Source organism: Gallus gallus, chromosome 1 (assembly GCF_016699485.2).
Source record: "Gallus gallus isolate bGalGal1 chromosome 1, bGalGal1.mat.broiler.GRCg7b, whole genome shotgun sequence".
In the NCBI taxonomy this organism is placed as follows: Eukaryota; Metazoa; Chordata; class Aves; order Galliformes; family Phasianidae; genus Gallus; species Gallus gallus.
In genome coordinates this window covers 66,072,040-66,095,670 of record NC_052532.1, presented here as the reverse complement: position 1 = coordinate 66,095,670, position 23,631 = coordinate 66,072,040, and the positions used below count along the sequence as shown (strand labels likewise).

General features: G+C 40.2%; 1 protein-coding gene across 26 annotated transcripts in view; it reads right to left on the bottom strand.

Moving 5' to 3' along the window:
• Positions 1 to 23,631, bottom strand: part of SOX5 (SRY-box 5) — a 641,599-nt gene that overhangs the window by 134,675 nt on the left and 483,293 nt on the right. For 14 of the 26 annotated variants that reach the window (XM_046939364.1, XM_046939363.1, XM_040697228.2 and 11 more), the window contains 3 exons: positions 22,784 to 22,837; positions 14,418 to 14,590; positions 11,847 to 11,915 (listed from right to left, as the gene is read on the bottom strand). In XM_046939364.1, the coding sequence (XP_046795320.1) occupies positions 11,847 to 11,915; positions 14,418 to 14,590; positions 22,784 to 22,837 (296 nt within the window). The remainder of the gene's footprint in view (positions 1 to 11,846; positions 11,916 to 14,417; positions 14,591 to 22,783; positions 22,838 to 23,631) is intronic. The other 12 variants (NM_001397975.1, NM_001397977.1, XM_046939367.1 and 9 more) reach the window with 1 other exon arrangement.

The following is a 23,631-nucleotide window of genomic DNA, read 5'->3' as shown; positions in this document are numbered from 1 at the left end:
AAGTATCCTGAAACTCATGACACAAAATTGAAACTCTTCAAAATTGGCATTTCAACTCTGCCTTTCATCTCAAGTAAATAAGAAATACCAGAAATACAGAGTAGCTCTGATTCCACACACTACAACGTTATCAGCTCCCCAGAACTTCGCTTCCTATCACCTCATTTATCAAGTGACTGGGGAGATACTGTACCAGGGAAACTCCTTCTGCCAGAACCAGGTTCTGCAGAAAAACAGGCATCCTTTACAGGTGTATCTCGAGTTAAGAGAGCCATCCAAAGAACCACAGAAGGTGAAGAGCTTGAAAGTTTTATTGCCTTCACATTTTTTAATTTCAAGTAATTTGAATGTTTCTGCCCACTTTGTATCTCGGAGTGCATGCATCAGTCTCCCTGCATCACTGGGAAATACTGCAGCCTTCAACACCTCAATCTAAATTAGGGGTTCTATATATTTGTCATGATTTCAGTTAAAGAGAAACTGTCAACAGAGCTGAAGAATTCATAAAGCCTTGAAGAATTCACATCCACAATCAACTACAATTTGATAAGTATTAACAACCTGTGGCACCCACACAGAAAACATCCCAATTCCTTCCTCCCTAAATCCTTGAGCAACATAAGAAGTTCACATACTGTTAACTAATCATGTTTGCAACTTGTATATGAATCAGGACAGTCTAAACACGTGCATGGAAATATGCACCTATGTGTGTATATAACTATATAACTATTTGGGTAGCCTGATTTTGCATCTAACAAGCAAGTGTATCAATCAGTCAGCTATTTCACATATGCTTACTTGTTCCTAGACTATAAATTCTGATATCTGAGTTAAAGAAACTGGAGATGATTCTTAATTTACACTTAAGTGATTCCTGAGGACACCAAGAACTTCAAACTCATTACCTATAGTACATAGATATATATATATATATATTAAAAAAAAAAACACAAAAACACCTCTGACTGACAGACTGCAGCTCAGTCACATTTAAACCATAGATATGATTCTACACACAGTCTGAAAGACAACAAAACATACTGTAACCACATAGAGCTGTAGAGGACTAAACACTTGAAGAGGCTTCCACCAAATACTCAAAGCAAAAGACACCTCAACTAAAAGACCCATGACTTCTAATTCTATCACTAACTTCACCCTCCATTATGTTGGTAAAACATAAAAAGTATGGTAAATTAAGATGAAAAAATTCATTAGTGATTACAACCAATCTGGTACCAACTCCAGTGAGGGAGAAAAAAGGGAGCAAATAGAGGGTACTGAAAAGAAAGTGCAGACTGCTCAAATAAAACAAGAGAACCCATGTAATCTGTCTTCCTTTCTGAGGAGGACAGCAACAGAAAAAAGTCTTCTCTAATTTGATGGTGACAGACAGAGAGAGAGGAAACAAGATACAGAAGGAGAGGAGCATCATAGTATGGGCTCCTATCCACACGGCCAGATAACTGTTTTCCCCTATTAGCATAGGAGAACATATCACTTCTCCTGTAACTCAAGTGACATTGGCATTTGTCCCGTGCAGACACTCAAGGGTTTAAATGGTGCTGACATGACATTACAGGTCACTGGTGTATAAGCACTACGTGCTTTTCGGGCCATCAAAAACACACAGAAACACAGTTTAAATAATGCTACTTTGAATAAAATGTCAAGGACTTAAAAGTTAGGGAATACCAGAATTAAGGCTGTCCACATAATTTTCCCTCTTGTGAATGCAGTCTACAATTATATTATCATGTAATTCTGCTCCCCCAGGATACCAGTTTTTATTCAATATGCACGACGGAGATGCCGGGAATAAAATAAAGACATTCATTTAACCTGATTCTGGCACTTCTGACTTTCAAAGGCCTCACTTCATTACCTAACTACTGCATTTCTTTGTGTGCAATTTTCACAACATACAGAAGTATAGAAAACTCTTGATCATTTCAGTCTAAATCCATTTTGAATTGCTATCTACAAACAGTTTTGTTGAAATGATCCAGATTTCAACTTTAGAATAATTTGCTGAACACTGTCAATTGTCTTCCGAAGTAGTCAAACTCAATAAGAACGATGTGGTATTATATACATTTTAAATGAGTTTCCCCACTGTGTCAAATATTTGTAAACTGAGCACTGTGAATAAAATCTGTCCCATTTAGTTCTTATTACTGCCTTTCTTACAAGTCTTCATTGTATTTTTTATAACTTTTTTTTTTTTTAATATGTTTGCCCTGGAACTTACATTTCTTGGGTTTTTTTCCCCACTTCTGAAGACAAGAAACTCTGACATATACCTTTTAGACTCTCCAAAGCATATTTTAAACTCATTTCAATAACAATCTGAAAATAATCTTTGAATTTATTTACCTGTTACACATTTCATTCAATTTTCTTATGTGGAAGTTGACCTAAAATAGATACTAAATACAGGATGTGAAATCAAAACTGAGACTTGTGAGATCCATAACTCTATAGTTCATCTTTGTTCAGCGTAGACTTCCACTAGCCAACTGTAGCTTTCCCTCTCTTTCTCCAAGTCAGGCTTTACTCACATTGCCTCTTCAGCCACTACCCTTCAAGTGATTAAACTATTTCATTTACTGCTCTTACAAATGCCAACCGTAAGTATCTGTCTTCCACTTTAATTTATACAATACAGTTCTGATAGCTGGCAGAAAGTGAGTTAAAAAAAAAAAAAAAAAAGTATTCCCTAGTCTCTTGTATGCTATTACCACCAATGGTGAGCTCATCTTGTCTCCTGAACTATGCAGGGTCAGGCATAATCAGACGGATGTCTCAGGAAAATCCAAGGTAATGAAGACAGTGGTGTTGATTCAGTAGGTGGAACCACACTCTTCCCTATGAATCATTTTGAGCCTTTATTCCGGCAAAGCTTGAAGTACTCTGTTTTGAATGAGCTGTCAAAATGAAGCCATGGCCACTTTACATGGCAAGAGATGAATCAGAAAAGCAATGCATGGCCAATAGAAACTAAATGCTCCTCAAGTTTCTGTCTCTTAATAATGCAGGTATAGGAGCTGGTAGCAACCCCAGAGTACCAAACATCTCTCAAATACAGCCACTGATTACAGAAAGAAACATTTCAGATAGAAGTTGAGCAGAATTAGGTGCCCTGATGCAGTGTTTAGAATCACAGCATATAGACAACATTCTTTACACAGCAATTATCCCAGGGTTGCTAGGACAAGACTTGCAAACTGGGCAACAGTCATGAGAACTCTTTTTGTTAAAGTACTACCAGTGGACATGAGTTAACCCTATACAACCACCTCAGCTCTACAACATGTGGTTGTGTTGCTTGCACAGTGTTTACAGAGAGAGCTCTAATATATTACTTCCTATGATGCTTCCTAAGGCAGGTTGCAATATCACTGCCTCCAGTGGACCAGCCAAACTGTGCACTGGCTGTTGCTTCTGTCATGACCAGAATCAGCACAAGAAAATGTACCCTCACACCTCAGTTCCTGTAGGCCACAATCTGATAATATAATACTATCACCAAATGGTATCACAACAAACACGTACCAAAGTTCCATTTTCTATTCATACCATGTATCACTGAAAAGCATAGCAACTCCTAAATAACCCCAATAACCCATTTCTGAATTCAGTTAAAGCCAGGCAATCCCAAATGTATTCCGTAATACTGAAGAGGAAATAAACAAGACCAGAATTTGGCAGTTCCATTATCTTTGGGATCCTTCAGGATGTCACACAATAAGTAAACAAAACATTCCTTGGCCAAGAGGAGTGAAACCCCTCAATTTAAAGAAATCACTAGAATTATACGCAGATGTGAATTTTCAAATCTAGGCTTGTTTGGGGGGGCACGAGACCCTACAATAAATGCTCTCAAATTATGTTGGTGAGTCATTTTGCAACTGGTGACCCTTATAACAATGTTCTCTCAGAGCCAATGTGATGCCACAGAGTGATTTGTCTGTTAAATTGAATCTTTGCCTCCAGATAGATAGATAGATATAAAGTTTATTTTGAAATGTCTCCTAGTGCCTCTGAGCCTGACTGATGTGAGATGTTATTTTGAACATGCCAAAGCATCTGAACGGCTCCAGTCCTTTCTTTTCAGCGTGCATTCCTTGATAAGTGGCAAAGCTTCCCACTTATCAGTCACTCAAAGTGACTGTGGCTGTCAGTTGTGTACAAAGCGCAATCAGTTTGGAAGCAGAGACACCAGCATTTTTCTTCTCAGCTTGAAGCAAACACGTTTTGACTGCTAGTCATTCAATTTTAAAGCATCTTCAATTAGGGGCGGTTGAAGATATAAAGAAAACACATCCTAAACACCTCCGCCAGCCAGCAGTAAAAAATTTATTGTTATCTCCTGCTTTACCTTGCTGCAGAGGCAGCAGTAGCAGCCTTTTTTGGCTGCACAACAAAAGTGCTCATGACTACACACACTCCATATGGCCAAGATCACAGCCATAAAGAGTTCACATTCAGCTTCCCAAGCCACTTACACAAACTGCTGTGGTGCTTTCTGCTCCTGTACCTCCGCTGTGTAAATACCTGCACGGATACATGAATGTAGCTCACATAAGCATGCATCCACCACCCCACGTATTTTGAACAAAAACATTCACAAAATGACATACGTGCTCTCTACAGCCAATAAAACACTGATCAAAACCAGTAAAAAGACCTCGGAAATACCGACTGGGAAAAAAAAAAAGGAAGAAGCTGGCAGAAAGGAGTAACTGATGAGGAAAAGGGTGGGCAGCTGCCTACGGAAGATCAAAGTGTCAGGGAGCTGGAAATGGAAGAAAGGGGTATAAACTGTGGAGTGCCTCAGGGAGATGCTGAAACTGGAGAGTGGGTCTGAAAATGCCAAGGATTGGTAACACCAAGGATTGGTAACACCAAGGATTGGTAACACCAAGGATTGGTAACACCAAGGATTGGTAACACCAAGGATTGGTAACGTTGGAGAAAGCTTCACTGTCAGCAAGTGCTGTTTCAATCACGCACCTCAGCACAGGCAAAAGAACTGGTTTTATCTGATGAAAGCAAATGCTTGCAATCCCAATAAATTCAAGTTGTACAAATCTCAAACAGTTTCTCCTTGCCTGCATTGGTGCAACTATACCAGTCAGCAAATCTGGATTATGTAAGAATGTATGAAAGGCCTGAGACTAAAGAAGATGCCTGCTATAGAGGCAATCTTTGGGAGCAGGAACGTGGTACACTGGCGGAAAACATTCCTCTGCACATAAGTAAGTGTAGTCTTTTATGTGACCTAACTTTTAGGGTAATGGAAGGAAGTGAAGGTTACTCTAAAGTGCGCGCATCACATCCTTCAGCAAAACACATACGTTATTTGCTGAACTCCAAAAGCAATTAGCTCATTCCGACTTCTAGCCTAGATTTTCCTTCTCACTCCTCCCTTTCCCTATCTCCTCCTCCAACCTCATCTCTCTTTTCTTCCTTTTTGTTTTGTTTTTCGAATAATTAATTTCCCATGGGCTTTTCCCTGCTCGAGGGACAGGCAAGTTATTCTGATAACTGATAGGACATCAGCTGCAGAGCTTTTGTGAGAAACAATTGTTTAGCCTCTTTGCCGGCAACCTCGGTTGTTTGGGAAGAGGTTGCAAAGTCATGGGAAAGGCTGCAGTGTGACTCCTTCTTGGGCTTGTCTCACTGAATTCAGTATGCCCATGTTTATAAGTTGCTGAAAAACAGCTGCTCCTGACACATGATGAATTTGGACAAAATGTCCCCAACCTATCTATGAGCCCAGTCAGTTTGACTGAGAAGTCACAGCTTGTCATATCCACACTAGCAAAAAAAAAACAAAAAAAAAAACCCTAAACCAAAACAATAAGAAAACAAACTGGCTCAGTGGACAGAGCCTGTTCTGAAAACATTCTGTAGTATGAGAAGGAAGATACTTTCTCACAGTTTCCTCCTGAAGAAAGGTCTCATTAAACTCCCACCAATATGAATAAGAGCCTTTTCACTAAGTTCAGTGGGAGTTGGATCAAGCCCTCACTTCAACAGCTTTATTGTCTAGGAAGGAAACCTTTTGTCCTCACCTCTCTCTGATATGCAAAAAGGACTCTAATTACAGAAGAATTAATACTGTTCTGCTGTGCAATGGCTTGCAAAGAGGTCGTAGCACCACGAAGCACTGCTCTGCTGTCACTGACTTCTGAGAAAACCAGAATTCCCAGGCAAACGATGATACAGAAGTAACAGACATTACTAAATCTGTAACCAACCACTTGTGCAGTGGTTGCTCATTTTTGTGTCTTGAGTGAAGGATTCGTCACCTACGGCCCTTCAAAGCCTCCTAGAGAAATCTAGGTTACAGTCACATAAGAAGTTAGGAACCAAGAAAGAGATTTCACAAGTCCTTAAGGATGCGCTGAGGATCTCTACTCTCTATAGGCACAAACCACTCCAAATATTTAGCTCACACACAGGCCTTGCTGGAGTTTGCTTTGCAGAAGGACACAGAAAATGAAAGGATGAGTGTGCTGTACAGTTCAGAGTGCAAATTTGTTGGAGCAGAGAAAAAATTTCCAGATTTCCTCACTCGAACAGTCAAGTGTCTTCTTCCAACAAGAAAGAGCTACGGGTACTTTCTACAACTAAATTTCACCCATTACCGTGCTAATGAAAACCTCAAAGTTTTCTCTAACAAAGAGAATGTAAACAGGCCTGAACAACAGCCAACCAGCTCTGGGTAAGAGATGATCATTAACCTGAGAAGTTCAAAAGCAACAAGTCTAAACAGCAGAAATTGTCTCCATAGACAACTGTGTGCACAAATTATGGTATCTAAAGCACTCTGGAGGCAGGCCCTCTTACCAGTGTTTTGGAAGGCTGGAATCAAACCAGAGCCTCTTTGTGTTTGGAAAGTTCTGACAATAACAACTGTGTCATTTCTATCTTGGCACGTTAGGCATAAGAAATATTTTTCTGAACTTCTGCGTAACACAGAAACCAAATCCTTCTTTCCTTCGCCCAAAAATATAGCTAGATTTTGGAAAATAGATTTTGCTACAGCCAACCATCTTTCAGGAAATTCCAAGTGTTTGAGATTTTATTACATTCCAAACTGGAACAACACCTTAAACCTCAGAGCTTAATAAGAATGGGAATATTCTGAACTGGGAACATATCAGCACAGCCAGACGACTTCATCTACCAATGCAACTCAAGGGGAAAGGGATACTGCCAGCTGACAGTGGATGGGAAAGATGGAAATCTAGATCTATGTGCACACAGAAAGACCTTGCTTGGAGCTGAGATGACACCCAGGGCAGCTGAAGGATGCCAAAAAGCCAGGAAGCCTGATAGGGAGTCACAGAGTCTGGAAGGTGGTGGTGCCCACAGCCCATTCCAGACAAGCTGCCAGAGCCCTGCAGAGCTCAAGGCCCTGCAGGCCTGGTAAAACATTCACCCCAGGCTCGATAGGGCAGGACCACAGCTACAGGGTGCTGAACTGCCTGCATGCCAAGCTGGGTGGCAAGCAGAAGACAAGCAGAGTGCTGGGGTCACCTTCCTGTATCTGCAGCAGAGCTTAGTCAGAATTCACTGGTTCTTCAGTCACACTTCCTAACCAGACATTTCCCATCAGAACATCATCTGACAAGTCTCTGGTTCTGAAGGAACATAAAAACCCTACATTAAAACCCCGTGTAATTAAACAATCACTGTCTGGTAGGACACGTTTCAGATAGCACTCAGTACATGGGGTAAGTGCATCACCCAGTACTGAAACAAATTAGTAACTGAGTACTGGCACTATTCAACTGTGGCCCAGTGTAGAGACACTGTAAAGTGGCGCTGCTTCTACATGCTGCTTCAAGATCTTAGTTTTACATTATTGGCAACCTGAAGTGTTGCAAGATCTTGAGCTGGGCTCTCCAAAAAAAAATTTTGACTAAAAATCAGAACAGTTTAAAAAACAACATTTGGCCTCTGTTTTGTTTGCCTTCTAATTTTGGAACTTGTAGTGTTCCATGGTTTCAAGTTTTGCCTGGAAATATGAGAGCTAGAAATTTACATTTTGAATAAATGAAAGCTGGCATTTTCATCATCACATGACTCCAAAAGCTGGGGTTTGAGGAAAATACATAAAACACTGTCAGGCCTCCCACAAAATTGTGAGATTAGCAACACTGGTTTTATCGCAATTTAGGCTGCCAGGTTGACCTATTTTACCAACCATCCCATAATAAATATGAATTGCCTTATGAATTTTAACAACTGGATTTCATTCATAGTTCAATTAAAGTGACTTTTGTTACTGAGCTTCAAAACTATCCCATCATCAACCTAGGCTAGTTTTTCTCTGAGCAAGTGGAAGGTGTAAACTGTACCAGGGCCCAAAGCTTTGCACCTCAGAGGTACCCTTCAAGGCATAAGACCACCTGTGCTCATTGCCTGTACTCCGGGACTGCCTTAGCACCATAGTAAAGGAACAACTGGCCCGCCTGATGGGACAGCTACAGATCCCCTGACTGATACTGAAGAGCAAGAACACTAGGAAGTCACTTGTGGGCTCCCAGAAGAAGACAGGAGGTGACACTGTGAGCTCCCCTAAAGCCTTGAAGGACAACACCAGACTTTGTCCAAGAACTTGCTGAACAGTCAATACATGCTCTTTCCTCAGCCTGCATATCACCACAAAGCCTGAAATCTTCAAGGCTGTTGGTGCATGGTTTCAGTCTCATATCTGGTAAAATAATGAGACTCGGGTGTGTAGGGCAGAAGATCCCAAACACTCTGCAGGGAACTAACTACACAGAAAAATAGATCAGAACTGGAGGCAGTGTGTATGGGCGGCTGCATTCCAGAGTGGCAAAAAAAAGACAGGAGAAAGCTTAGTTCAGTATGAGAAAGTCAACTCCCTTCACAAATGAGGTGTAGAACAATATATAACAATAGTTATACAGATTATTGACTTCAGCCTAATTAGCAACTTTTCTCTCATTTAGCATTACCTTTTACTTAACTCTCTATATGAAGACAACCTGGCTAGCCTTCCATGCTAGTTAAACTGCCTTCCAGCTAGTTTGAAAGAGAAGGACTAGAGAAGGATGCAAGGTCAAGACACTCATGTGCCAGGTACATCCTTCCAAGCTCAAGTAGCTAACGCATCCTTTCCTCACCAGCAGAGAAGCAGCTGGCTTAATTGACTTGCACTTAAACTCAGCATTTGCAGTTCTCTAAGGAGGAGAGATACACGGCAATCTCTCCCTGCTTATGCACTGTGTGTGTACTGGTGACTATATGCTGGGGTGGGGAGAGAGGGGAATGTTTCCAAGTTAGAGTACTTAGAGAAAAGAGTCATAAATCATGGGGTCAGTCAGGTTGTGCTTTCTTTTAACCTTAGGGTATTATGTTTTCAATACAATATTTCAATAGCTTTTTTCTGTGTAATAATTTATCTGGAATTATGGTAACTCTTACAAGCTTAGAAAAAATTGGCTCAAGTAAAATGAATCCTTTGTCATAAATAGGTTGTGTTCATAACTGCAGCCTAATCATTCAATTGCACATAAGTCAAATAGTTATCCAGACTTTGTAGGAATATTTCCTTGTCAATAAATCTAATGCTATTTAAAAACTCTGGGCCAATGTGACAGCAGCCTGTTAGATTAATTAGGGCAAGGTCAGAAAATCTGAACTCACAGCTACATTCACGTCAGAGTTTTGTTCCACCCACCATAACCTGATTGTAAACTCACCAACCATTTTAAACATGGGCCTGTTGGGGTTACTTCATTGTCTACACTTAAATATAAACGCAGATTTCTTCGGGAATTGTTACTTTTCTCTGACCACAGTCAACTACAGATGCAACTGAGAAGAAACGTACTGCACTGAATTCACTGATAAACGCTGACAGTGTTTTTCATTATTTTAAAATGATTTTTTTTTCAGAGACTTGACAATAATTGGACTGCAGACAGGGTTCAGGAGACTACGAGACCATACAGACAGCAGTCAGCATAATCCAAATTTCACTACACATAGATCACCTCTGTGGGAATGAGAGGACAGTATTGTCTCTCCGCCTGTTCAATTCTTGACCTTTATAACACGTGACCATCCGAAAGGAGAGTGCCCAAATCTGATGGGCTTTGTGTGAAGTGGACCCTGGAGGTGAAATTCTGACCTTGACAGGGTCAATATTTCATCCAAAATCCCTTGGGACAGGTCTCCAAATCATGTCTTAGGCTTGCAGCTTGTATCAGATGATAGCTAGCTGACTTTCATTTACTCCTGACTTAGGTCAAACTTGGATCAGGGATCAAGAGATGAAAGGCTCTATATCTCATTATCAATAATCAGTGGTTCTCCACAACCCTAAAAAAAGACATACTTCATTCTTATCTCCAAGACCTTAAAACTTAAAAGGCTTGGGGTCAAATTATGTTACTTCAATTTATTTTTATTCACTGCTTATAAAACAACTTCCTCTATCACTCTCATAGCTAAATGCTAAAAATGTAAACACTTTTATTGCTATTGTAGAGGTTCTGCTATTGTTTTTCTATATAAGCATTACTACAGATAATGCAATAAAAAAAACAAAAAGATGAATTTCTCCCACACAATTTTAAAAGAGAAAAAAAAAAAGAACAGAAAAAAAAAAACACCGCACACAAAAACAGAGCTCAAACCTAATCCAGGCCTTCTAATATCAAAACTCTTTTCAGCAAATCGCATCTTGTATACATGTTGCCTTGTAACACAGGGGTGAAACTCCACCAGAAGTTTTCCATAGTTACAAAAGTCCTGATACTGAAAGAGTGTCATTTGAAACATTAGCCAGTTTTTTGCTAGCATGAAGCTATGCAACTTCTCTGATTTTGCTGGAATTACACTTCTGTAGAGCAGCTAAGGATATGGCCTGTAATTTTAGGCAACTAATTCTAAAGCATTTTGGAAGGAAGATCCTAATGTTATCAAACAGGGCATAACATCCACTTCCACAGTGACTTGCATTGCTCTGTAAATAACTGCATACTCAAACAGAGATTCTACCATGACTCCAGATAGCTGTAAATGTCAGACCCCTCCTTTCTTATTTCTTGTAAACCCTCACGGGCAAACTGATTCGCATTATACCGAGAACAGGGCAATGCATATATACACGCAGTAGAAAAGTACTGAAATACAATCATTGCCATGAAAAGAGATCTCCAAATGTGTTAAGGGAAGAAAAAGAAGTTAAATAAAGTTTACTGGTTACACCGCTTTAGCAATTCTTTTTCTCCTCCCAGGAGTAAACACGTAGATGCCTAGGCTCCTAGAGAGCCTAGTTGCTCCCTAGGATCTAACCAACCTTTAGGCCAGTTTCTCACACACTTACTTCATCTAACACATTGAAAGTTTCCTGACTTTTCAGGAAACTCCATGCAATGGAAAGGAGAGACTTGATTACAGATCACTGAAGAGAACTGATTCAGCAAAACCTCAGAAACAGATTTGTAAGAGATCCATTGCAATCCAGTACATTTTAGCAATGTTTTTCGCCATTCCTGATCTAAACCTGGAGAGCACTTTCGGAGGATTTCATCCTGCAAACCCTTGCTCACACTACCAGCTCCTCTCTCATCTGTTTTCTGATTCCTGTAGGAGTAGTGTTAATCACTCAAGGCCTTCCAGAAACTTTTTTCGCTTAATGACAGGTAACATCATCATGTGTTTCCATAAATAAGATGTAAGCCATCTGCAGAGATCCTTAAAGATACTATGACAATAATGCCCGAGGGAAAACATGGGGGAACAGAAAGGAAAGGGGTAACAGGGATATGGGTGGAGATACAGTCTCTGACCTGGATCTGTTGCTGAAGAAGGTTAATTTTGTGTTGCTGCTGCAGGAGCTGCTGCTGTTGTCTTGCAATCTGTGGAGAAATTGCACAGAATTAATGTAAGATATGTACCATCATTCCTAGAGTTGCTGCATAGCAAACTTCCACCCTGCTTGGTCCTATCAGCTGCTCTGTTAAGCTAAGAAACTTTCAAGTGTGGGTGGCAGCAGCCTGGACTGCCACTGAACCAAGGGGCTCATGCTCAGGAGCAATTCATAGCGAACTCTAGTGTGAAAGGAAATCTTACGAGAAATGCTGTGATGGTTGTTAGGAAAAGGACTGACAAAAATCTCTCCTTTCTCATTACCTGAAGAGGTGCTGCTAAAGTAAAAGAAAAAAATAAAAAAATAAAATGAAAAAAAAAAAAGAAGAAGAAAAAAAGAGAGACCGTTCATCTACTCCTCCCTGCTGGAGGAGGAACAATACTGGTAGAGAAGATGGAAAATAGTAAGGGAAAGCAGAAAAGGCAAGTAAAAGGAAGATGGACAGTAAAATTATTTTTGTGTTTGGTACCACCTACTCAAAGTTTTCCAAGAGAGGAAATGGGACACTGAGGAGGCATTGGTGTATTTCATTGGTGTAGAAACAGACACAAAGAGACCAGAACAGGGTTTGGGATAATGACTGTGACTCTCAGTACTCTAATGGGCATATCAGCAGAAAGGAGCTAAAGGGGAGAGCCAGTCTATGTGGCTCTACACTGAACCTGATTAACACAGGTTGATGGGGTAGTTACACATCTCCTCTCAAAGTCATGTGTGCTTTCCATAAGGACTTTCATCCCCTCTCTCCACTGCCTAAATGGCCGGGATTTGGAGTGTAGATATATTTTGCATACGGTGAAGGAAAAAGCAGGCAATAATGTCATCAAATCAGAGTTCTTAGAGGATGAATGAAGATAAACCATGATACGTCTCAAATTGAAAAAGCAAACTCCAAAAACTTTCATCTGAGTCATCACAAAAGCTCTGCTCTCATGAATAGCTAGCACAGCAGTACAAACATTAAGGAGTACTGCTATTCTCCTGTGGAATGTGTACACATCTCAGGGTCAGATGGGAACTTACACATGCTTACTGGGAGGAATTTTGTGCATTCTTCCCCTTAGGTAGTTTCTTTCATTTCTGTTATTAAACTATTAGCATAAGAAACACTCGTTCATAGCTAGCTGCAAATCTAAACGATTGTTTTCTTTCTAGAGCATCTTTTTAAGCAACCAAAATTATTTTATCAATATATTTTTAAAAGTTTATTTTAATTTCTATACAACAGAAATATACACATTGTCTCAAATTAAGTCCTAGTTATGCTAATAAAAACCCTGCAGCATTTTTTCCTTTATTTTTCCATTTTCTTTTTCACTCTCAGATCATTCAGTCATGCTGTAGGAGTGATGTCTTTAATAGTTAGGGCAAAGGGAATAGTTCCTGCAGGATGTCTACTAATGGAAGGATCCGGCCAATTACACCTTCACGCCTTCATCCATTTTCTCCATGTAAACAACAGTGTGATACAACTTGGCTGGTTTAACAAGTATGCCACTTTTCCCGCTCTATGTGGGATTTCAGGTGCGAGGCCAAAATACACAGTATTTAAGATAAAGCTTTTAACAGAGAGAAAGGGAAAAACAGGGCTAGAATATCTGAAGATGTCAGCAGTGCCTTAGAATCTTAAGATTTGTCAGCTAACATACTAATATTGAAGTATGACAACCATGACTGAATGTGCAGAGTTCCATGAGTTTCATTACAAGCTGAGATAGATGCTCAGACAGACCAAATGCTTCCAGATAAGAGGTACCAGGGAAGACTACTAACAAAATTTTAAAGATGTCCAAGTAGTCTCTGTTCAGGTAAAGAAATGGGCATTCATTTCTGTTAAAATTCACATGGTGCAAATTTGTCAGAGAAGTTGTGGTTTTGCATAAAATAAAACGTGTCAGTGTGTTCACAATGGAACTGTTCACGTGCAAAAGCATGTTTACATTTTCAGTGGAGGGAATATTTGCAAGAACTGAAAATCAAGCCTCTCAAGTGTAGAAGAAAAAAAGTCAAATTTCTTCACTGACTTCATACTGTTCCCCACTTTTTCTTTTTTTTCCACAGTTGGCAAAACAATCCTTTGATTTGCCTCATTACTACCCAAATGCTACATTTTGTTTCTTCTCTACCTATTGAACACCATTGGATACAAGCAGCACTTGGAGAATAGATAGGAGTACTGAATTTGCACCCTTATTTACACGTAACGTAAAAGAAAACAAATCAAAACAACAAAAACTACTGGAAGAGAATACCCCCAAACTGGGATATGTATATATCTTTAAAAGACACAGTATCATATATTGCAAATTAAAGCAGTATTCCAATTTATTTTTCTTCACATTTATTCACCTAAGAAAACAAATATTAAAGAAAAAAAAATAATAATGAGGTGAATAACAACCTTAGGAAGTATAAATCCTAAAAGATAATCAGCTGGGGAGACCTTCTAGAAAATGACTTTAAGCTGAAAGCCACCATAATAATCACTCACCTGTTCCTGTTGCTGCTTAGCCAGCTCCATTTGCTGGCGTTGCTTCTCGATCTGTGAGGCAGCCAGTTTCTTCTGTTCATCGTGAGCTGCTAGCAGCTGTTCTCGCAAACTGGTCAGCTGATTGATCATACCCATGAGCTGCCTTTCTTTCTCAGCGAGGCTTTCTGGAGTCCCTGGGCATCATATGGTGGGGGAAAAAAAATGGAAAGAGAAGAGAGGAAATTTAGAGCTAGTTAGGTTTTGCAGGTTCAGTGTAAGCAAAGTTTTAGCTGAACTGAAGAGCAGCAACCTATTGCAATTTACAGCACATTATGGCCCGTCCTGCCTCAGGAAAATGAACTGTGAAATATAATTGCATATGCAGACTTTGATCCAGTGTCCCCCTTCAATGTTCTCTTGCCCATTCATCTACTTTCTGCTGCCTTTCTATGAGCTCAAAAGGGAAAAAAAATACTGCCTATTCTAGGTTTCAAATTTTAAACCTTGTTTACATTTCAGAGGGATCAAAATTAACATTTCCAGTTTTTATAAAGTACTGAGTTTTCAGCAGAAACTTATAACTAAGACATGTCAATGTTTTGACACTTGCAGAAACTGTAAGGTGCACATTAACCTCCCTTGTATATTTAGTGGGAAGCAGGGGGGTCCCCTAGGGGTGGGACCTCTCTGCCTCCTCGCCGGTACTCCCACAGCACACAGCCTCTACATCATTCCTATATGAGGATGAAGTGATAAAGCATTCAAACTGTTAATAATGAGTACCACTGCCCTCGCCATCAATTAATATTTTTAAAGGAAAAAGCATTGCAGAAACATATCAGAAAAACTGAGTTAAGTGCAAACTCACCCTCTCTCATGTTTACTGTCCCTAGACGCTTTTTAAAGGAGGACACAGACACAGGAACTGACTAACCTCTATCTCCAAATCATTCTGCAAAAAGCCCTCCTTCCACCCAGAATGACAGTGATTGTAAGGGAAGGGAAGAAAAAATTCCAAGAAAAAAAAGCTATGAATCACACACTAGAAACAAAAAAAAATGCACTATTAGCCTATCTAGTATCATTGTACTACAAATTTAAAAGACCAGAAAATATGCGTAGCAGCTAATCCACAGATACCTCCAATACCACCACACCCTCTCATATGAGTCAGAGCCATGAAGCCCTTTTCAAAAAAGCCTTAGGAAAGGATTAGGACTATCTGTTTTTATGCCTCCTCCAAAAATAATCTGCTTTTTGGGACAACCCTGCCACACAAACCTTTCTAAAATGCAGGAAGTGTTCTTCTGCCAATGTCACCAATGCTCTCCAAGAGGAGGAAAAAAAAAAAGAGAGAAAAATTTGGCGACTACACTAAACATGCTCCTAGCCAACTATCAGTCAGACATGGAAAAGAGCTACTTGTAATAGCTCATTTAGTCTACCCCCCTGCCAGTGCAGGAATGTTCCCTACAATATATTTACTACAGCTTTCGACATTGGATTGAAAAGTCTGAAAGACTGAATCATCTACTTCATGCTTTGGAAGACTGGCCCACGGCCCTACAGGTGTCAGCATTAGGGTTATTCACTTGATATTTAGTTTCATCTATATTCAGTGATTTTCACCTTTGCACTTCCAAGCAGCATCCCGTTTCCTACTTAAGCAAAATCCTTTAACACGCTTCTAGACAATTATATGCATTTGGGAAAACACTACGAATACATATTTTCGTATAAATGTAACTTATTTTTTATTAAGATGTTGGAGATCTAGGTGAAAATATCCCCATTACACAACAGAGGGCTACAGCAGAACATTCTCTGTAGTAGGAGCTGGAAACTTGAGAATTGTATGGAAATAGCAACCACACTACTTAAAACTCTTCTGTTAAAGGCTGGGAGAAATGGAAGACTGCTAGAATACTAATGCAGGCAGAGAAAATGCTTCTTTTTTTAATATTATTTCAAACTTTGGAGAGAATCGCTTTAAGCAATGCACTTGCCACCTGGATGCAGAATTAGTTAGCAGTGCTACTGCCACTCTTCTACCCTGCGTACACTCTTCTCTAGGAAAAAGGGTGCAGAGTTTCCAAGTTGCACAGCAGAACTACCTGAAAAGACAGCTCCTTCCTTGCCCTATCAGCTGCTGGCAGTTCACTTCATTGCAGCACTCATCAAACAACGATTATCAGTATGTTCTCCCAATACAGCACAGTGTACCACACCGAGAGATTTGAAAAAAGAAAATATTTTCTTCTCAACTTTTATGAGGATTCAAGAGTGTGAGGGAGAAGAAAATGTAGAGAAAAGACTATAACAGGTTGCTTGTTATAACCCTTAGTAGGGTTAGAAAAGTGCAATTGCTCTCAAATAGTTTGTTTGAGAAATGCAGTGATGCACACTGAAGATACTTAGCCATCATACTGGCTCATCAGTGCATTCTGAGATCCCATTGTAGCTTTCGGATGGGAGTCAAAAAGCACTCTGTAAATCTAAATTAATCCCCCCTGCACCTTTGACAGGTGGAAAAGCACTTCCATGTGTATGGACTGACAGACAGATGGGTCACAGAGCTCCTCAGCAGCAGCAGAAGACACCTCAGTAGTCAGTGCCGTCCTCTGCGGCTCCCACACGCAAAAGCTCTCCACACGTGCCCCAGCAGCAACTTGGCACAACCAAAGTGCAGGGGCAACCTGCTAGCACAGCTCTTCTGTGATCTCATTTGCCTATGGAGAAGCAAAAAGCCACTTGCTTCCCTGGGATACAACAGCTAGACCTACGCTACAGGAACAAGGGAGAAGATCTGGGTGAGTAACAACTAGCTATGGAATGCTGCTGACAGCCAAGCCCAAGCTACAGGTGTACCATGGCTGCGCTCCCACAGAGAAACACAGAGGAACTGATCTCTTCATTGTTACTTATCTTCTGAAGAAGGTTTGAAATGCCCCGAGGGGATGCTTCATTTACTAACTTGGTAAGTACAGTACCAAGTCTTTTAGCTTATCAGCTGGAGTGGGAGTAGTCTGACAGAACCATTGTTTCCCTTGAACAATCTGAGACTATTAATAAACTGGAAGGGAGAATTTATCACTGTCAGCTTTTATGAAAATACTTCTTTGGAGAATACTTTCTGGAAAACACAGCTTAGCTACTTCTATGTGATTACCCTTCCCTTTCCAGTAACTTCAATAACATTAAATTGTAATATAGAGTCTTCAAGGTACCTTTCCTTGCAAAGTAAGTACTCAGCCATGTTGCCAAACAACCAGCACAACGGAAAGATCAAAACCAAAGATCACAGGTAGTTTTGAGGGCTTTTTTTTTTTGTTTTGCATATTGCTGGTGGCTTATAGGAGTGTGAAAGTTAAAAAGAGGAAAAGTACCTGAATTAGACTGTCTTGGTCATAATATGAATTGTTTGATATTTTGCATTTTACCCTTACTATCTAGCACCTTTTCTGTAATTTCTTCTGTGGAAGGAGCTAACAAAACTGCAGTTTAACAATTGCCATTTATAAACTACTTTGTTTGCATAACAAATGAAGACCAAACAATGCTCAAAAGCTATATACACAATGGTGAACAGCTTTGATCACTGCAAGACTAAGAGTGCGAATTAAAACGCACTACCAAGCACGAGCTGCCATTTTTGTGCCCATTTCTCATTTCTGTAAATTACAGATAGGCAAGAAGAGTGTACTTCCATCCTGTCACCACTCTCTTCTCTCTTTTAGCCTGCATGAGAAGCTCCAAACTTTCATCATTGTTTGAAGAGTCCCAGCAATGAAGGGATGTCTATTTTGAAGATTAAGAAGGTTACACAGCAAAATGCATCAGCATTCTCAGCAGCCACAACAGCAGCCATGTGAAGACAGGTGCTTAATAGATGCTGCCCAGGAAGCCACGAGCTATCCCATGCTGCCAACCTGCCAGGCCCTTGGTGGTGGTGCAGAGCTCAGTAAGGACAAGTCAGTAAGGACAAGTCACAGCCCCGGCAGCTGCCTCTGGCCCCTTCGTCACTACACTGAGAGCTGCTCCCTGCAGCGTGGAGCTGGAGTTGGTTCCGGAGCTGCTCTTTGCTCTGCACCACTATTTGTATGACTGCAACACTTATACTCTGCAGTTCAGTATGACCAGGAGGTAAAAACAAGTGCCAATCACTGCGGTGTACAACTTGACAGCAAACTAGATCACTTCACACAGGTACTGAGCAAGGAGAGTGGCGTATATCAATGGCTGCCTCAATAATTACTCCTAACTACCATCAGATGCGCAACGAATAGATATTGCACATTTTGTCTTTAACAAAGCTTTCACCCACCAGGCCACCCTGCCTTTCAGAGGTTGCTGTAGGCACTTGTTCCATTCTCTCTGTACTCTATTGTTGCAATGGCAAAATGGGAGTTTCTCACAACTTAGCAAAACAACAGACAACAGAGCATCACCATAGGCACTACTATCTGATACGGGGAATGGCCCAAGAGAAGATGCTTTCCAGATGCATCAGCTTACTCTCTACCACCACAAAAAGAGATCCAGAAAGAAAAAGAAAAAATGTGTTTGTGGATGCAACACCCGCAGCAGATGGCAATAAAAGAAGACTCAAATTAGTGGCATTCTGTGTCGCCAAACCTAAACTTCATCTCAGATCAACACTACCCATAATAGTGTTTAAGTAGGAGAAGAAATTTACTCAAATGTGAAATAAGCTATTACACATTCTTAGTTCTGATTCACAGTCTCAGACTGGCAGTGACAGTAACATTTTAATAAACATTAGAATGAAGACACCAATATGACCAAATGACACACTTAAAGTGAGAAAACGAACAGGAGAAACCTTGGCATATTCATCCAAAACAGAACCAAAGGGAAAGAAAAAAAAAAAAGAAAAAGAAAAAAAAAAGGCAGAGAAACTCCTTTTGCAATCCAAACAGTAAATACTTCATCATAATTTATTAGAATGAGAATGTAAATGAGAATTTGGGAAAGCCAATATTTTCTTTCAACAGCCACTCGAAGCATTTGCTGCGAGTGCTGAAGTGATCAGGCTGTTTGCTCGCAGCCAGCCCGCAGCCACACAGCTCCCAGCACGTTCTGCAAGGGGCAAAGACGTGGCCAGGCGCTCCCCGATCCCTCAGCCGTGTCTCAATTAAACAGCCAGGAATGTTATCAATCAGAGGCTTCCCCGCACACACACACACACAGACGGTGAAATTCATCCCCCCAGTCAGTTTACTATCAAGGTAATTACGTAAATAGCTTTTGAACTGTCAGCATCTGTCTTTCAAAGAAAAATCAAAGAAAACAATGCGCGAGTAGAAAGCCTGGAAGACACAATAATATTGTATTATGTTCATATCATTAACCATAGTTACAAAGGGAAAAAAAAAATCCTCCTGTATCTACAAAGCTTTGTAGAAGAAAAAAAAATTAAATGGAAATAAGAATATTTTGAAGTACCCCGTGTTCAAATAATGATAAGATGTATAATAATAACCAGAGCACGCAGTACAGAGCATTTTTTAATTTCAAAGCATTAGCTAATTGATTTTCTTCAAGACTGTCAGCAGGTAGAAAGGTATGTATTACCTTTACGAATGAGCAAACAGAAGCTTTAAATTTTAGAAAATTGCCTGAAGCCATTCTTAACTTTAGGGACTCTAAGCTGTTCTACCGCTGGCCTTGCTGAAGTCACCAGCAGAACGACTTCAGAAAGGCCACAAATTTCTTTAAGCACAGTATATAAATGCTTGCATCTTTGCTTGAGCCCACTTGGTAGTGGCCAGGGTCCTACCTAAAGGAGCCCTGGGAATGAAGAAATCACTCTAACACTAACACTATAACCAAGCAACAGGGCTGCGCTGGGAACTTAGCTCTGATGTTGCTCTGATGAAGACATAAGTACAGCCCATAAACCAGCTAAAAGCTGAGCCATCTCCAGGCATTTACTGCAGTGATGTATTTTTCAGTGAGATTTTTAAGGCTAGAGATGTAACAGTCTCAATACAAAATTGAAGGAGTCGAGAATGATCTCTCTCCAACTGAACAGCCTATTGATGAAGTTGCCCTCAGAAGAGTTAAAGTCCTCCCAGCAATAACATTATTACATGTGAAAAATAAATGAATACATCCAGGCAGCAGTCCATAAAGTAAGTATCTTCTCTTGAGGGTTTTATTCCAGTACCTTTTCTTGAGATTTTCATTCTCATCCCAGTGCCTACTCTTTGTCTTCCCTCACCCCAATCTCACTTTTGCTCTGCCACATTAGGAATCCAAACTCACTAATATTCCGTCCCATAAGAAGATCGGGAAAGTAAAATAGAGAGGCTGCCTCGGCTTCTTCTAATGAAAAGCAAACTAATCTTTGTCACACTTCCCCTGAAAGACCTACTTAAAACCTGAACATTAATTTTAAAGAGGAATATTCTCCCCTTGCTGCACAGGCGGACTCGCTGCTGACGTCACCTGGAGTTGTATATGTGAGGCAATGGGGAGCTCCTGTTACGTGCTTTCGGGAAGCGTGGTCTGATAACAGATCTAAGCAGCTGAGGTAAGTTCAGAATTTAAACTCTTATTTTCTCTGTCTTGCAACAGTAATGTCAGATGTTTATGACCAAGCAATGAGTACGTACTTGAAGTTCTGTATCGATACGGTACTACGGGAGTGTGTATTTGTGGGTGGGCACGGGCAAATGGACAACTGCACATGCGCAAGCTCCCTCGATGCTACCCTAATCAATACTTCAGGGAGTGTTTTATTAAGGACTGGCACACAGCTTTTCAAGCTGGTAAATCATGGAGCTGCCAGGACGTAAACATTTAAAAACTGGCATTTTTCATTAAGCATTTAAGCCAACTTCGCTACACAATGACTGCCATCACTTACAGCTACCTACCTTGCTAAATTAAATGACTTCATCTGATTGATATGGGAAGTCAGCTTAATAAAAGAAAACTTTCTGACTGCTTTTTACTCAGCAGGCTGCCGCCACCAGAACAAACAAATAAAGAAAAAGCCCAGAATTCAAACCCGTTTGCCCGTACCCACAGATTTATGCAATGAATCTTTTTTGCTTGCAAATAGAAGTCCTTTTTAGAACAGCAAGTTCAAAGGAAGTTACATATTTCACCCTGTGGACAGTCTTAATATTTTAGGTTTCAGTGGAAGACTTTGCAGAATGAATAAAAACAAATGATGAACAATTACCGTATTTTGCCATTACTACCCTCAAGAATTAATATTCTGTGGGAACAAAAACTTAGCTGTCTGCTCTGTAACAGCCCAACACATTACTGTTTCGCAATGCTGGAAAAAGATGTCAGTGAGCATTCTTCATTTGCCGTCATAAAAAGTTTTGGTACAGTAGACTGCAAACAAAGCTTGGTATTCAACCTGGTTAGTAAGTTGCTGTCAAGGTTATAAAAGGAATAGACAATGTTTGTATTGAGATTATTTCTCAGAGGCTTTTCTTTGTTGGACTGCCTAGACAAGAAGCTAGGACTCGGCTAGAGAAGCAGCATTTGCTAGAGGAATTTTATGCAGTAGCAGTATAAACAGTAAGAAATACGTATGTGTATTTGCTTTATTTTGACAAACTGGTAATTGTAGCTCAGCAACATTCATCTCTATCAGCACATCTTGGAGGTAATTTTAGTACAAAGAAGAACTGGTTTAATTCCCTTTTGTTATCCAGCACTCTGCATGATGTTTAAATATAGTGGTTTGGCCTCCACATGTTCAAACAAAATAAAGCCACTGGCATTCGCTACTTTGATTAGTTCAATTTTATTCTGTTTTCTCTATTAGTAATACTTTTAAAAATAAAAGTTGTAGTTGTTCTAAATAGAACCTCATATTTTTTTCCTGATCAAACTGAGTATCTTTAAGAAAAAAAACAACAGCAACAACAAAAACCTACAAAAACAATCCTGCTTTGCTACAAATTCTCATATTTTTGCAGTTTCAATGCTTTCCTCCAACCCTCCTCTTCCGCAGATGCTGCCCCCAACTAAACTCCCATCCTAGGGTCAAATAGGAGCAGCTCCATCCAGTCACAGTCTCCATTTCAGACTTTCATTTGGCCTGAATTCTGCGTTGGTGTGGCTCAGTTGGCACTGTCTGCTGCTCTGCAGTCTGAGAGTATCATATTGCAGTGTGATCAACCTCCACTATTTCAGCAGCTGCCAAATTTCCTCTCAAAATGTAGGTTCCCCTGTGTGCCACTGGGCAGGTTCCCCCTCCAGCACTTCTGAGATATTAGCAAAGGACTAAAGCCCTCTGTCAGCAAATTGCCAACTATTAAACACCCCCAAAAAATACGCACAAAGAAGAAGGCTGCAATAAATATTGAATTTATCAGCAACAACCACGCATATCTTACCTCCTTCACTTATGACTTTCTCACCCTCCTTCTCTCCCCACTCCAAATACAATGCTATCCACAAAAAAAAAAAAAAAGAAAGAAAGAAAGAAAAAAAGAAAATTCAACACGTCCACATCTGACAGAAGTTTGCAAACATTTTTCTGTGTTTTATTAGTCAAAGGTTTAAACCCAGAGCATTCCCCACCAATAATCTCTCTCCCTTCTCCCCCACTCCTTCCTGTCCACATCTAAATGCAGAATCCCTTAGCTTTCTTGCCTTCAGTTTACAGATTATGAGATCCAACATGTCACTCACTGGATTACTGCACATAACCTGAGCACTACTCGAAGCTTACTTGTCTTCAACTTGTCCAGCGTTACTTAAATGGAATTATCCGTCACAATCCATATACCGAATCTGCATAGCCCACTTATCTCAAGATTCTGTGTGTCACCTACCAGATTATCCGTTTTAATCCATACATTGAATCTACATAACATATGTCTTTAATTCACAGGCTCTGACGAGCTATAGTATCACTGAATGGATTATTTCTCTTTATCCATTATTGGCAGTCCTAAGACCATTGACTGCATACTCTCTCGTGCCCCATCTTCCCAAAACAGAGTGAGATTAGAGCCTGGGCAAACACGGCCCCATCATCCATCAGACACAGCGGGATGTAATACCTGCGCCGATACTTCACTTTACTTGGAGCACAGGTTCTCGAACAAAACAAGTATCTGTGTTACCATGCATTAAAGATTAGGATTGGTAGGCTAATCTTGCTTTCAATTACACTCATAAATCTGGAGTTACTCCAGTAAAGTCTTTTAGATTTAAGTGGATACAAAGAAGAGCTGAA